The following is a 16,507-nucleotide window of genomic DNA, read 5'->3' as shown; positions in this document are numbered from 1 at the left end:
GCACACTGCTAATTAGAAAGAAGGTATTACAATATAGGCAAACAGCCATCGTTACAATAATGCACAACAGCAGCTTTTGTTATAATAGTACACAGTCTTATATTTTTCTGTACTCCAAATGCCACACCTTGCACTTGTTGATATTAAAGCTGCAACCTCACTCTTTTGTCCAAGTAAAAAGTCCATTCAAATCTTCCTGAAGGAATTTAACATCAGCAGTGCTCTTACAATTCTTCCCAACTTTGCATCATCAGCAAATAGCTGAAGATCCCCAGTTAGTCCATATGATATATCATTTACAAACAAGTTAAACAGCAGGGGCCCAAGAACAGAATCCTGGGGCACGCCAATGGTTACCCTCCTTTTTTGAGACATTGCTCCATCATACACAACCTGCTGGTGCTGTTCAGAGAGTTAATCCCTCTAACCAATTTACTAACTATTCCCATCCTCTGTAGCTTGTACACCAATTTATCTTGTGGTAATCTATCAAACGCTTTTGAAAAGTCTAAGAATATCACTGTATATGATTCTCCCTTATCTAACACATGTCACCTTATCATAAAATGCAAGTAAATTATTAAAACAGGACCTACCCTTTACAAATCCATGATGATCATCATAAAGAATGCTATGTCCATCAACCCAATTCTGTATTCTATTCCTTACCAATCTCTTCAACACTTTGATCACAACTGCAATTATACAGAGACTGGCCTATAGTTGGAGACTTCTGTCTGAGAATCATTTTTGTGGAGTGGTACTGTTTTCCCTTCTTTCCACTTCTTAGGAACTCTACCACTGCAACTTTCATTAAATAACCAGGTCAAGGGCATAGCCAACTGTGGGGCGCATACCTTAAGAATACATGGTGATATGCCATCCATTCTCACTTCACATCTAACCCAACCAACATCTGATACACCACTGTTCCTTTCACTTCCAGTTCTCCTAATTCTTACCTCTTTTCTATATATTGCAGTGGATCATTTATACCAGTATGATATATGCTGATAAACTGCTCATTCAGTAATTCCACTATTTCCTTTGCAGCTGTTAGTCTGCTGCCATGACTATCCATCAATGTTAATCTGCCATAATTATTCTTCCTCTTGCTTGCCATGTAGCAGAAAAATTCCCTTGAGTTAACCTTGGCCTGACCTGCCAATCTTCTCTCATACTACACCTTTTCTTTCTTTACCATGCTAGTCACCTTTCTAGCCTGCACTTTATACTCTTCATGGATCTTCTGTCTTGTACCTTCTCCATAACATTTTCTTTTCCAGCACAGCTTGCTTGATTTCACTGTTCACCCATTTCACTCCTACTCTATTTATTATAGACCTTCATGGAGTCACAAATCTCAAAGTTTGACAGCACAAAGTCTATCATTCTTCTTCTTTTTGGCCATTTCAATCCATTTGCAAATTGCACATTTGCTACACTATCAGGCAATGAATTTCTTGTTCCAACCACCCTCCATGCAAAAAGCCACTTTTTAATCTCCTTATCACCATCTCCTTTCTTAACTTCATGGATAACCCTTGTCCTTGTTCCTTCTCCATGTTTTACTATATGAAAAATCTTCCCTATGTCAATCCTGTAAATATCTCTCAACAGTTTAAATGACTGAAAAATGTCACCTCTTTGTCTTCTATCCACCAAACTCTGTAGTTTGCATGTCCTCAGTCTATTTTCATAACTAACAATATAGAATCCTGATATCATTTCAATTATCTGCTGCTGTACATTTTTGAAGGATAATTTATCCTATTCAAATCCCAGTGACCAGATTTGGGCTAATCCAAATCCAAATCTGATCAGGACTTTATGCAATGAAATTATTACTCTTTTTTCTCTACTGATCAGTCCTTAGTAATTTGAGTTACCTTTATCACCTTTGGAATATGGATCCTAAACTTGAAAGTTTTATTGACTATTACCTTAGAATCCCCTGTCCCATCTGCTTCATCTAGTATGGATCCACCAATAGAGTAAGCATCCTCCCATCTATTGATCCAAATTTCAAGACCTTATATTTAATAGCATTAAAGTACATCATCAATCATTGGTCCATTGTTCCAGTTTATTCAAATCCTCTTGAAAAGCCATAATATCAGCTTACTAATAATCTTCCCACACATCACATCTGCACATAACTGAATATCTAAGTGACAGTATCACTGCCATAAAGTTAAAAAGCAAAAGGTTTCCATTACTTATCCTTGTCAAGTCCCACATGTGACAATACTCTTCCTAGATACTGCTCCCACATAAAGAACTCTCTGATATCTGTCAGACAGCCAATTTCCAATCAAAGTCGGTAATCAGATATCTAACTCCATGGGTTGTAACATAAGCAATGTCCTATCAAATGCCTTTGCAACATCCAGAAAAATTACAATATATATGTTTTTCCCTCATCAACCGCTCACGTCATTTTATTATAAAAGTAAGCAAATTACTAAAGCAAGAGGACCCTTCAACAAACCCATGTTGACCTTCAATTACCTCATCCACCCAACTTTTAATACAATTTTTTAATAATTTCTCCAAAATTGTAGTTATTCATTATATAATATTAATTAATATAATATTAATTAATAATCATTCATATGATAATGACCACAGAAGAAATACAAACTGGTCTATAGTTTAACACCTGCATTCTACCAAAACCCATGGCATTATCTAATCCTCCTTCCATTCCTCAGGCACTTTCTCAGTAGGTAGGTTTTCATTCAACAGCCAGGTCAATGGAGTTGTCAGATGATTTGCACATTCTCGTAAAACACATAGTGAAATCCTATTGATGTTAAAAGTTTATTTTTCACTTGGTTCGACTATAATAAATTTAGTTTAATCCTTTATCCAAGTGTGAGCAAACAAAGTTTGCGCCTGAAAGTATCTTCAGGACTGGGGTAAGGTGGTACAACACCGGGAAACTCATTGCAAAGATGGAGCAAGCTAACATTACTAATATCTCAGTATCTCCCATGATGCAAAACACATCTCCTTGTGGATATGTATAATGTTATGCATTAAGGGAAGGGCCACTACCCAGACTAGTTTCGACCTTTATTGAGGTTTCTTCAGTGGGAGCCAGGCCCAGGCGTGGAGATGCCAGGCAGAAGCAACCCTCCCCTTAATGCATAACATTATACATATCCACAAGGAGATGTATTTTAGATTATGGGAGATACTGAGATAGGAGTGATGTTATCTTGCCTCCACCTTTGCAACGAGCTTCCCAGTGTTGTACTACCTTACCCCAGTCCTGAAGATACTTTCAGGCGCAATCTTTGTTTGCTCACACTTGGATAATGGATTAAACTAAATTTATTATAGAAATCCTATTGAGTTGCTCTGACTTTTTGATTTCCAGAATGTTTAGTATTTGAAAGACATTCTTCTCTGCACCTTCAACCTTCTCCATGTCTCTAGACCTAAAACCTACTTTTCTAGGATGAAATGTCCCAAACAGCTGAGCTGTATCATCTGCACTGGTCGCTAGACCTCCATTACCATCTAATAGAATCATTCATCCACAAACATTTCTTCTCCTACAGCAACATAACAAAAGAAGTCCTTAGGATTGTCCTTGGATTGCAGTGCTAATCTCTCCTATTATTCCATTTCTGTCTTCCTTACTATACCTTCCTGTCTTGAAGTGCAAGGTGCCACTCAGTGAAAGGCCAGCGAAACTTGCTACTGAAGAGATAATTTTTATTTTTAGTAAATTAGCAATTTGAATTTGAGTTTTAATGTAGTTATATTTATTTTTTTATAGCTTAATGTCTTAAGGGAGTGTTTCAGGGAGTTGGCAGTAGCATTGACATGCCTGTTTAATAAGAATCTTACAAAAGGACAGCCTCCAATAGAATGGAAATGAAGGTAATTGTTCCACTGCATATAGGTGGTGATAAGGCTGTAACTACAAATTATAGATCAATCTGTATATCTGGAGTTGTCGTTAAGGTACAGTGAAAATTGGTGATAACTATGATACAGAAATAGGTTGATAACAGCATTATTCCCTGTGGTTGTCAGCATGGGTTTATTAAAGGGAAATCATGTTTTACCAATTTACTTATGTACTATAACAAGGTGACAAATTTCTTGGACAAGGGAGATTCATATACAGTGGAATACTTAGATTTTACAAAAGCTTTTAGTAGACTGCCACACAACAAGCTATCAAATAAACTGAATAGATGGAATTGGAATAATAGACTGGTGAGTTGGATAAGTGATTGGCTGTCAGATAGGTATCAGAAAGTTTTATATGGGGGGAGGAGGGCAGTGCCCCAAAGAAGTCAATTTGTATATTAATGATATTGGGATGGGTTTAACTAGTGATGTGTAACTGTTTCTAGATAATGCAAAATTGGGGAAAGCAATGAATAGTGAAGAAGATTCCGCATGAAGATGACTTGAATAGAATGCATGAATCGGCAGGTAAATGAAGCTATCCATTCAATGATGCAAAGTGTAAGATTTTGAAAATTAGTAAACAACGATGAGATGCAAAGTATACACTCGATGGGGAAAATTTAAACGAGGCAGAAGAGATGAGAGATCTAGGAGATGTGGTGGACTAGGGCATGTAATCCCGGGGCCACACTGTGTAAGTTGTGAAGTCGTCAGATTGAATAATGGCAATGATTTGGAGGACATTGAAAGAGATTGTGATTCCATTGTATAAGACCTTGATCAGGCCTTATATGGATTATTGTGCACAGATTTTGGTCACTAAGTTATCATTGTAATGAGGATATGTTAGAAAAGGTCCAAAGAAGATTTACAAAAGTCGTCAGTGGTCTTTGGAATGTAGAGTATGAAGATACAATAGATTGAAATAATGTAAATTGATTTCTAATCACAAAGCCTTGTGACTAGATGTAGGAGGGGGGGGGGGAATGATATTTTGTTACTTTATTTCCTCATACGTAATATATGTCCATTATATTTTGTTTAACAGTGTTACATTGTTGGCAGACATGATTCTTAATATTTTTTCACCAAAAGCTCCTTTTTCTCCCTGGAAGCACAGTCATCCCCATTGAGGAAACAGTGATTTATCCATATTCCCCTTACCAACAAGATTACCCAATGATTCACAGCAAGCCCATTCAAATTGCAATCCATCACTTTTTATAGTTTCATCTGTCTCTGAAATTCATCTTACAAATTCATAAACTGCATTCCCTTCTCCTCATACAGCTTTGCAACATACCATTCACCATCTCTGCTTGCAGTCTCAACTCATCACTCTTATATCTGGGTAGCATACTTTCAATCTTCTTAATAGCTTTCTGATATCAATCTAACACTTATCTTTGCTCAACCAAATCATTCCAAAGTTTTCCTTTGCTAATAAATAATTCTGCTCATTTAATCATCATATCCAAAGACTGAATCAAGCCTTGTATTCACTCTCATTCAATATACAGGTAACCCTCATATAATGCGGTACTTATACGATGTGGTTTCGATATGACGTAGTCTACAAATTGTAGTAACCCTTGTTCAACGCTTTACTTATACAACGCGGTTTCAATATAACACAGTCTACAAATTGTAATAACCCTTTATCTTTTCATATATTTTTCACTGCACAACTTAAAAAAATTTTAGTTTAGTTAAATTCGTGTCTGCATGTATTGCGCATGTAGTTATCAGTAGCGAATTTATATTAGGATAAATGCCCTTCAGCACACATGTACGTCAATTGTTTACAGTAAACGAAGACAACTGAAATTTTCTTCGTTTTCTGCCAGGAAAGCGCATTAAAAATCATAAGTCTGTTAATCTCAAGCTGAGCATTTTATTTTCTGATGAGTTACATACAATATGTAATGTTTTTTATTTGTGTAAAAAATTTATTTTTATAGTAATGGCCACTTAGAGGGCTTTTGCGATATTGTTGAAAATGAAATTAGTAAATTAAGTGATAGGGAAATAGATTTAAATGAGTAGGAACTGGTAGAATTAATAGATGACGTTGAAATGAAGAAAGGTCTGCAGAAGATTCCAATTGTGATGAATCTGTTAAAGAAATTGGCAGAAGGATTGGGCTGAGCAAGAAAGTTAAGTTATTTTACAGATAATAATCCCTCAATGGACCAACTCTGAAAAATTCACAAAACAATTAGATATTTGTTTAGCTCCATATTATGAACTATATAAAAAAATTGCATCATAGTGGTAAGCAAGGTCTTATTACTCCCAGCCGAAGTAGGCAATGAGAATTATGCAAATATGTTCAAGAGATTTCAAGTGATAATGATGTCCAGCCAATCATAAATAAAGAACATCTACAAAATGTTTGTTTTGAAGACACTGATGACGATTAAAAATATGCACTTTATTTTATTTTGCCTAAAACATTTGTGCATTATGTGCAATGAAGTTTAAGAGCAATTTTTAATTTTATAAGTTTATGCTATGTATTTGTTTCATAGTTTATATGTTTTCTTAACTTACACGAATTACCTGAATTAAATAAAAATATATTTTTGTTGGGTATGTCATTGTTGTATATATAATTTTTTTTTTAAAAAAAAGAGCGATTTCGGAACCTAACCCTACTTTTTCTATGTGATCTGAGTCTCGCATAATGCGATTTATATAATGCGGCATTTCTATGGAACTTAACATCTATGTTATGCGAGGGTTACCTGTATTATTAAGAGAATCTGATTACAGTTTACTCTCAAATCATTCATTATCCCCTTTTATGGCTATTTTTCATTTGATCCTTTTTTATCTCCTTCATTTCCCACGAATCATATAATATCTGTTGGCTGAGTGGTCAGCATATTCTCTCTCCAGCCAAAAGGCTGCAGATCACAAAGATCACAAGCATCCATGCCCATGGCGGGTTTGAATCCCGCACATGGGCATGGATGTTTGTGATTGTGAAATACTGTTGGTGGGCAGTAGATGGTGTTGGTGTAGATGATGTGGTTCTGTAGTTGGTGGATTGAGTGGTGGAGACAGAGTTGTAGAGTAGGTACCCTCCCTCGATGAGTCTTTGGACTCCTTGGAGGTATCACATAATAATAATAGTAATAATAGAGTAATAGTAATAGAGGACATAGTGGAATTGTTCAATGAACACTTTATTGGAGTATTTCATCCTAGAGGAGTCAGTTTTAATGCTAGAGGGATAGGGCTGGTTCGAGGTTTGGAGGTACAGGAGGAGAGTGTGTTTCAGATACTGAGTACTCTGGATGTCAGTAAAGCTGTGGGACTGGATGGTATTTCACCACGAGTTTTGAGAGAATGTGCTAGGGAATTGACAGTGCCTTTAACGTGGCTTTTCAATGAAAGTCTGGCTTCGGCAAAGGTGCCCAGGGAATGGAGGGAAGGTAAGATAGTGCCATTGCATAAGGATGGTAACAGACTGGAAGTGTCTAATTATAGGCCAGTCTGTGTGTCATCAGTAGTTGTTAAGATCTTGGAGAAATAGTGAGGGACCATATACAGCATTGGGCAGATGAGGGTAATGTTATCTGTGAGAATCAACATGGATTTGTGAAAGGATGCTCTTGTTTTAGCAATATGCTAGCCTTTTTTGATAAAGTTACAAGAACATTAGATGAGGGAAAGGCATATACTGCAATTTTCTTAGACTTGGCGAAGACATTTGACAGGGTGCCACATGATAAGCTGATATTTAAGTTGCAGCACATGGGTCTGGATGCCAGATTGGTCAACTGGATTCAGGATTGGCTGTCTGATAGGTATCAGAGAGTTGTGTACGGTGGAGCAGTTTCCAGGAGGCAGAGGGTTACAAGTGGGGTCCCACAGGGCTCAGTACTAGGACCTATATTGTTTAACCTTTATATCAATGACATAGCCAGTGGATTGCAGGGGGATATTCAGTTGTTTGCGGATGATGCGAAGCTAGGAAGGATTATTAGTAATAGTGCAGATGTGGTAGCCCTGCAAGAGGATTTAAATAAGCTAGATAGATGGGCAAATGAATGGGGGTCTCAGTTTAATGCAGCAAAATGTAAGGTCTTGAGGTATGGAAAACATCGATGGGATGCTGCATACTCTATGGGAGGAGTTATACTGGAGGAAGTAGGGGAGACGAGATCTGGGGTTGATGATTGATAGAAACCTGAAGTTTAGGGGACATATTGCAAAGGTGGTGAAGGTAACACAGAGGATTGCTGCAATTATGAGAAGGACACTGACCTGCAGAGATAAGAGGGTTATCATTCCGTTGTATAAGTCTCTGATCAGACCACACTTGGACTATTGTTCTCAGATTTGGTCCCCAGGATTTGAAGGGGATAAATTAACTGTGGAAAGGATACAAAGACAGATGGCAAAGATGGTTTCAGTACTGTACAAGGATAGCTATGAGGATTGGCTGAGAGAATGTGGACTGCAGAGTTTGGTGGATAGAAGAAGGAGAGGTGATATGATTGAGACTTTTAAACTCTTGAGAGGTGGTTACAGGGTTGACACTGGGGAGTTCTTTCGCTTGGTTGAACAGCGGGAAGGAATGATGACAAGAGACCATCCCTGGAAGTTACGAAAGGAAACTGTGAGCAAGAGGGTAAGGAGTGGTTTATTTGTGTGGAGGGGGTTGAGCCATGGAATGCATTGCCTGATGGAGTGGTGGGAGTGAGAATGGTAAATCAGTTTAAAGAGTAGTATGATAGACTTTGTGTTTCTCGGGGTGGGACCTCCCCTCGATGAGATTTGACAGACTTTATGTCTTAGGAAGGACCTCCCACGATGAGTCTTTTGACTCCATGGAGGCCTGAATAATAATAATAATAATAATAATAATAATCTTGCTGAAAAATATTTCATCTCATTTTTCAATTTCAACCATGTTTTCAATTCTTGCATCCTGCTAATTGCATTCACTTACTTACCATCACGTTCTTTCTTTCTCTCTATTTCTTGCATGCAGATGAAATAACTATACATACATACATACATACCTGGTCCACATCCTCCAACTCCTTTTGGAAATCTTGAATCCTGTAAATATAATAAATGACATTACATTTCATCTCATCTTCCATGAATGTAGTAGGCATGCTGTCTTGTTAGAATTATATTTTTACTAGAATAGTGGTTAATCTAATCACTAGAGTTGTTGTGTTGAAGATATGACTTTTATCTATCATTCTTCAATGTAGAAATGACTGCGAATTCATAAAGAAACATAAAATACACAGGTGACCAGAGTGGAAAGATATTTAATTAACTGTACTCAACAAATTTCACCTTCCAAATATGTTTAAACCTATTAATCGAATCAGTTCTTTGTTGCTAACTACTAAGGATAGTGTAATCTTTACTACTAATACTACTAGGAGTCTATTCATTTTCATGTTATTGCAAGTTAGTTGACTTTGGTCAAACAGGCCAATCTGTTACTAAGCATATTTCTGAAAACATTTCCAATAATGAATCCAAAAACATCATAAATCTGGCTTTGCTGAACATACAATTACTAATACTAAACACAGGATCCTCTAGGATAATGCTAAATTACTGCACAACTGCAACCGCAAATTTGAACAGTTTTTTTAAAGCACTGAAGTTCTTCTCCACTGTCAAAACCTTAACCTTGTGATGGATTACTTGTGTCTGAAATTTGGAATTGTTATCAGTAATTGTATTTCATAGTGCTTTTTTCATTTTTTAAAGAATTTGATATATATATTGTGAAAAGAGTTGAATAACTTAAACCAAGAGTTAGGTAAAAGGGGGTTTAATAGTAAAACACGACTAGTTTCGGATTATAACAGCCTTCATCAGGTGACATTATAAAAGAAAAAAAAACACTAAATACTGAAGGTTAAAAAAACTATGAACAGCATAGAGAGTCTCTATACATAATTAGTAAAGCTGTTCTTTCGTTTGTTGCATTGTTAGGAGAGTGTGTGCTTGCAGTATCACGCGAACGCCAGTACATGATTACAGCTGAATGACTATTTAGGAGGTTGTAGCTCAAGTTATTATTTAGATGTTCAGGGTTGAGGATGATTTCCCTAGATTCTACGATTTTTCTCTCCAATTCATCATGGCAATGAAAAATGTTTAGTAGAACTGTCCCAGCGGACTGTATGACTTGGGGTTTCATCATTAGGATTAGCGAGAAAAGGATATGGCTTGATAAGGCACTGGCTCACTGTCTCTTGTGTAAGCAATGTCCCTCATGTGTTCCTCCATGTGTATTTCAATAGATTTGTCTGTCTGGCCAAAATAAGGAATATCATAATCACACAATATTTGTACATACCAGGAAATTTAAGATGATGACATGGTTTTGGGTGGCTTATTAAGGAGCGGATTTTTGGAAGTGGAGTGAACAAAGTTCTGATATTGTATTTTTTTAGAACCTTGGCTAATTTTTGTAAAACTGAACTTATGTAAGGAATAGATATATTTCCTTTAAATGTATTTATTTCTTCTGTGTGATGACTGAGAGGATTAAGAAGGAATTTTTCAATAATTCTTTTAGAATATCCATTAAGTACGTAAGTAGTTTTGAGATAGTTGACTTCTTTTTGAAGGTCATTTGGATCATCAAGAAGAGAGCGAGCTCTATGTCCCAAGGTAGAAATTATTCCAAGTTTTTGAGGAGGGAAGTGATGCGACTGACCATGAAGATATCTGTTGGTATGTGTAGGCTTTTTGTACATCGAAATTTTAAGTTTACCAGAAGACCAGGTCAGTTTCACAACTAGGAAAGGCAGGGAACTATCAGTTTCAAGCTCTGCTGTGAACTTTATACTTGGATGTCGACTATTGAGATGTTTCAAGAAATCCATTAGGGAATCATGTCCATGGCTCCAAATGAGGAAAACGTCATCCACATAACATTTCCAAACTTTAGGTGTTAAAGTAAAGGAAGAGATAGCCTTGGCTTTAAAATCCTTCAAGTAAATATTTGCAAGAACAGGGGATAAAGGATTACCCATCGCCAGACCATGATTCTGCTTGTATATAGTATCTTGGAATGTAAAGTAACTGGACTTGATGCAATAGGTAAGTAAGGCCAACATTTTTTTGAATAACTTGTCCTTGAGTAATGTTATGACTTCGTCTGTTGGGATATTAGTGAACAAGGAAATTATGTCGAAGCTAGCCATGATTTCATCTTCGTTAACTGTCACATCCTTAATGTATGAAACAAAGTCTGCTGTGTTATTGATAAAGGATGAGAACTTGCCTGAAAAACATTTGAGGTATTTTGCAAGATGTTTAGAAAGTTTGTACGTAGGAGAATCAATACCTTCCACAATGGGACATAGTGGGATGTTTTTCTTATGGATTTTTTGAACTCCATATATGCACAGAATAAGAGGATGGAGAGAGCGTATTTCGAGATAGTTCAGTGGTAGTTTTCAATAAGTTGTTGGTATGATTTTGAACTTCTCGAGTTGGATCTCTCTCAAGTATTGAGTAGGTATTACTTTGGAGTAAATCAAGCATCTTATTTTGGTAATCTTCAGAGTTGAGGATAACTGTTGCACTGCCTTTGTCTGCGGGAAGAATAATTATATCTCTGTTATTTTTTAAACTCCTAATTGCTTTGTGTTCGAAGTAATGTTATCTGTGGGTGGTTTTGCATTATTAATAATAAAGATGGATTCAATACGTAGAAGTTTTGCATCTTGTGAAGGTCAAATAAAGCAGCTTTTTCTATTTTGGTAACGAGTGATTTTTTGGGATAAATATTGGAGAAGGAATAAAATTTAGACCTCTACTAAGGATGCTTTTTTCTTCGTCTGAAAGTATGTGAGAAGATTTGTTAATGTTAAAATGTGGTTTTGAGAAGTTCCTATTATTTTGTACTCTTTTTAACGTTTCAAATTTTCTGATAAGATTTACTTTGTTATCATATTGTATTTGGGCTGCTTGAGATTCACAGTTCATATTAAAGATATGCCAGCTCTCATTATCTAAAGATTCTACTAGTATTTGGGCTAAAGTTCTTTTTTTTTGGTGAACAGAAAAGAGAGAGTATGTTTTGTATTAGAGATTCTTTCAGCCAGTAGGTCTAATTAGCTATATGATAGACTCTCTTTGCACGTTCTGTTGTTATATTCTCTTTGAAGGAAATAAATTTAGGAAAGACAGCGTGGAATTTGCAACATTTAAGAAAGACTAACCTGTTGATGCTTAGTCCTATCCTCCTCAGTGTTTTCTTGAAGTTTCTTTTTGTATTAGAAATAGAAGCCTCGTCATTAAGGCTATAGATGTATGATGAATTATTGACTCGGTTGAAATACATATTGTGAAAAGAGTTGAATGACTTAAACCGAGAGTTAGGTAAAAGGGGAGGTTATATATATTATATATATATATATTTTTTTTTATAAAATGCTCATTCTTACACACACAGACACACACAGTAGTGAACAAAGTAATCTGAACACTCATATTTTAAAGAAAATTTTAATTTTGCAAGAAAATAAGTAAAAAATTAAAACTTCAACTTTACCTAATAATTTTATGGGCTCCTCTGTTCCTAATAAATTCATTGATTCATTTAGGAACGGAATCTACCAACGTAGAACACATTTTTCTTATTTCTACTTCTTGAAACCATAGTTTTATAATGGACTGTAGTAAGTTATCCTTTGTATCAAAATTTAATTTTACAAGTCTCTCTTTCACTATGGCCCACAAAATTATTGGATTAATGTTAGGAGAGTTACCTGTCTACTGAAGCAATTGGATGTTGTGATTTTTGAAGAACTCTTTCACTTTTTTTTTAAAATTGTGACATGGAGCAAGATCCTGTTAAAAGATGAGTTAATACATTAAACCCAGAACATATTTTTAGCTGCGTGTTTAGGAGCTTGTTGAAGATGGCTTTAAGACAGAAGTAGCAAACTACAGACGAATTAGTATATCAGAAGTGGTTGTTTAATTATTATTATTATTATTATTTTTATTATTATTCAGGCCTCCAAGGAGTCAAATGACTCATCGAGGGAGGTCTTTCCTAAGACAAAGTCTGTCAAGACTCACTGAGGGGTGGTCCCCCCCCCTGAGAAACACAAAGTCTATCATACCACTCTTTAAACTCACTGACCGTTCTTGCTCCCACCACTAAATCAGGCAATGCATTCCACGGCTCAACCACCCTCCACACAAAGAAACCACTCCTTACCCTCTTGCTCACAGTTTCCTTTCGTAACTTCCAGGGATGGCCTCTGGTCATCACTCCTTCCCGGTGATCAACCAAGCGAAAGAACTCCCCAGTGTCAACCCTGTAACCACCTCTCAACAGTTTAAAAGTCTCAATCATATCACCTCTCCTTCTTCTATCCACCAAACTCTGCAGTCCACATTCTCTCAGCCGATCCTCATAACTATCCTTGTACAGTCCTGAAACCATCTTTGTCACCTGTCTTTGTATCCTTTCCACAGTTAGTATTATAAAAGTTGGTTAAACGTAAAATCCAACAGTGGGTGGATTTTAGGGATGATACTCTATAGTGGGCAGCATGGTGTTGTCCTGTTGAAAAGGGTAAGTCCTCTCGTAGTAATTAATTTATTCACATTTTATAATAAAGTGACAGTGGAATGGGATGGGAAAGTGGAACCGCCCTTTGCCGTTGGAGAAAATGGGAAGAGATATGAAGCTATAGCCTAGACAGGAACGTGGCTGACAGACAGACACTAGAGAGTAGTATATGGTGGATTGGAATCTAAAAGAATGAGGGTGAATAGTGGAGAAACTCAGGATTCTGTACTAGGGCCATGATCCCTTAATTTATATATCAATGATATAAGGGGAGATATTTGGTTGTTTGCTGATGATGCAAAATTGGGGAAGGGAATAGTTCATAAAGGTATGTGGATATCTTGCAGCATATTTAAATAAATTGACACTGTGGGAAGATAATGATTATCAATTTAATGATGCAAAATGTAAGGTTATGCACAGAACTGGTGCTAGGGTCTTTGCCGCCCGCATGCAATTTCTATCTAAGCGCCCCTGTAACAATCCGCGCGCGTGTGTGGTTCTTTTACGATAATAAAAATTTAAATTATTTAAAATTTCTTAAATAAATTTTGACAGAACAGCCATATGTTGGTTCGCTAAATGTAATGAACAGAGGGTGTTGACTAGGCAGGATAATCGTTAAAAACCCGAATATTCAAAAAATTCTCAAAAGTTAAAGCAAATTTTGATAAAGACACTTCACTTTACTCGTTGAATATAATGATACAGGGATTATAGCCTTCTCACCGACCCGAATTGCTAACAAAATTAAAATGAATTTGAACTAAACATCAAAAAATTCTTCCATTTTACAAGTTACTAAATTCTTAGTAACTTGTAAACATTTTTTAATAATTTTTATATGTGGAACTATCTTTTAGGAAAATAAAAGAAACTCAATATAGATGAGAAAATAAGAAAAGAATTCAGAAATAAATAGAACATTTAATATAAGTATTCAAAAAATAACATCTTTTACAGAATAACAGAAAATAAATTAAACTACATAAATATACCTGAAATTTTTTAATTAAAATTTTAGAGTTTTTGATTTATATTCACAGAATTAGAAATAATGGTCTTAACGTCTAATTCTGCACGTATATCATTTTCAATAGCTATTAACGGCAAACTAACAAGCCTTTTTTTGTGACATACTTGTATTAAGTAGGTTTTAATCAATTTGAACTTGGAAAAGGAACGTTCACTGCTCGCTACACTAACAGGTAAGGTTAATAGTATTCTTAAAGCAATTGAAAAGTTAGGGAAAGCTAAATTATTGGACACAATAAAATTAAGAATATCGAAAGGGTTTTGAATATTTAAATTATCCTTTCGAAAAATATCCCGGAAAGCACATAATTCATCATATAGTTCTTTTGCATTTACGTCTTTATTGTCGCCGTCCATCAAGAGAATATCTAAATCATCACAATGTTTTTGTAAATTTTCGTTATTAATTTGTAGAAATCTATACAATAAATTGAACTTATCATAATATGTTTTTAGTTGTTCAAAACGTTCTATTAATGAACACATTGCAACATCTAAAGTGTATAAAACACATTCACTCTAAATTTATCTTCTGGCAATTGTGGCATTTCATCATGATGCTCGTAGTCAAATTGTCGTGTCTTCTTTCGGCATCGGACTTCCGTACCAGTTTTAAATTCTTGTTCTCCATCCATCTCTTCACTCAGTTCTTTTGCCGTTTTTAGAACTTCTTTAAAATTTGTATCTGATCAATACTCTTGTAAGAATATTTTTAAGTTTTTGATAGATTCTAAAGCAAGTGTAATGTTCATATTTTTGTCTTGAAGCATTTTACTCACAGGGTTTATTCTGTTAAGTAAATCATGCCAAGCTATAAGAGAGCAAATAAATTTGTAGTCCATTATTTTACCACACAATGTTTGTGCTTCATGCTGAGTTTCTTTATTAAAATTTTCATTATTTAAAATTTCAAAAAGTGCATCGTAAATTTCTCCTAACTGATATTGTAGAGGTCGGATTGCATTAATTTTACTTTCCCATGGTGTTTCTGATGGCTGTTTCAATGTTATTTTTTTTTACGAACTTTAAAAGGATTGCCCAACGTTTGTAAGAGAATAAAAAGAAATTGTATATTTCTTGAATAATTGCAAAGAAACTAATTGTATCTGCATTCACTTTGGCTGCATCGTTAACGATTAAATTTAGAGTATGAGCAGCACATGGCACGTAAAAAGCTCGAGGATTTTTGTTCAAAAGCAAATTTTGGAGCCCATGTTTTTTCCCCTTTCATATTTGTCCCATTGTCATACCCTTGACTTCGCATGTCTTCAATGGAATGTTCCATTTTTCCAGTTGTTCCATTATTGTTGCACATAACCCACGTCCTGTGGAAACTGATATATCTGCAAAACCTAAAACGTTTTCCCTGATCTTGACAATTCTATTGTCACAGGAAACAAAGCGAATAATAATGGTCATTTGTTCTGTTTTACTTGCATCAGGTGTGCAGTCTAAAATTATGGAATAATATTTTCATTTTCGAATTGATAATAAAATTGTAACCCTCATTGCATTACTTAAAGTTTCCAGTATTTTATTTTGACTGTCTATATTCAAATAGCGTACTCTATTGTTTCATTGTAGGGCCCTTTCAACATGATTTTCCATAAGGATCAAACTTCACAACCAGTTCGACTAATTTTAAAAAACAGCCGTTATTCCTTTCATATAATTTATCAGATGATCCACAAAAAGCTACATTTTGACTACCAAGGAATTTTATAATTTTAATTGAGCATTCTAAAACACTCGTCCAATGTTTCTTTTCCATTTCGTACATGCTTTGAGTATGTATTTTTTTGGCAATCAATACTAGTTTTGTTTTTGAAAATTTTTATCAAGTTCCTTCCATTTTAAGAAATTTTTCATGCAAATTAAACTATTCTCATGTCTACGCAAAGTTATACTCACATTTCTCCAATTGTTATGACCTTCTACAAGACTACTTGATTC

The 16,507-nt window shown here is 35.4% G+C and overlaps 1 protein-coding gene across 1 annotated transcript in view; it reads right to left on the bottom strand.

Annotated features, from left to right (window-relative positions):
• Positions 1-16,507, bottom strand: part of LOC150098392 (cAMP and cAMP-inhibited cGMP 3',5'-cyclic phosphodiesterase 10A-like) — a 534,534-nt gene that overhangs the window by 329,434 nt on the left and 188,593 nt on the right. Inside the window, exon 8 of the mRNA XM_090405194.1 lies at positions 8,970-9,009. Coding sequence (XP_090261320.1) covers positions 8,970-9,009 — 40 coding nt within the window. The remainder of the gene's footprint in view (positions 1-8,969; positions 9,010-16,507) is intronic.

This window comes from Typopeltis vanoorti, chromosome 15 (genome assembly GCF_054136105.1).
Source record: "Typopeltis vanoorti isolate ZY-2024b chromosome 15, IOZ_Tvanoo_1.0, whole genome shotgun sequence".
NCBI lineage: Eukaryota > Metazoa > Arthropoda > Arachnida > Uropygi > Thelyphonidae > Typopeltis > Typopeltis vanoorti.
The sequence above is the reverse complement of the archived record's forward strand: the minus strand, read 5'-3'. Positions and strand labels throughout refer to the sequence as shown.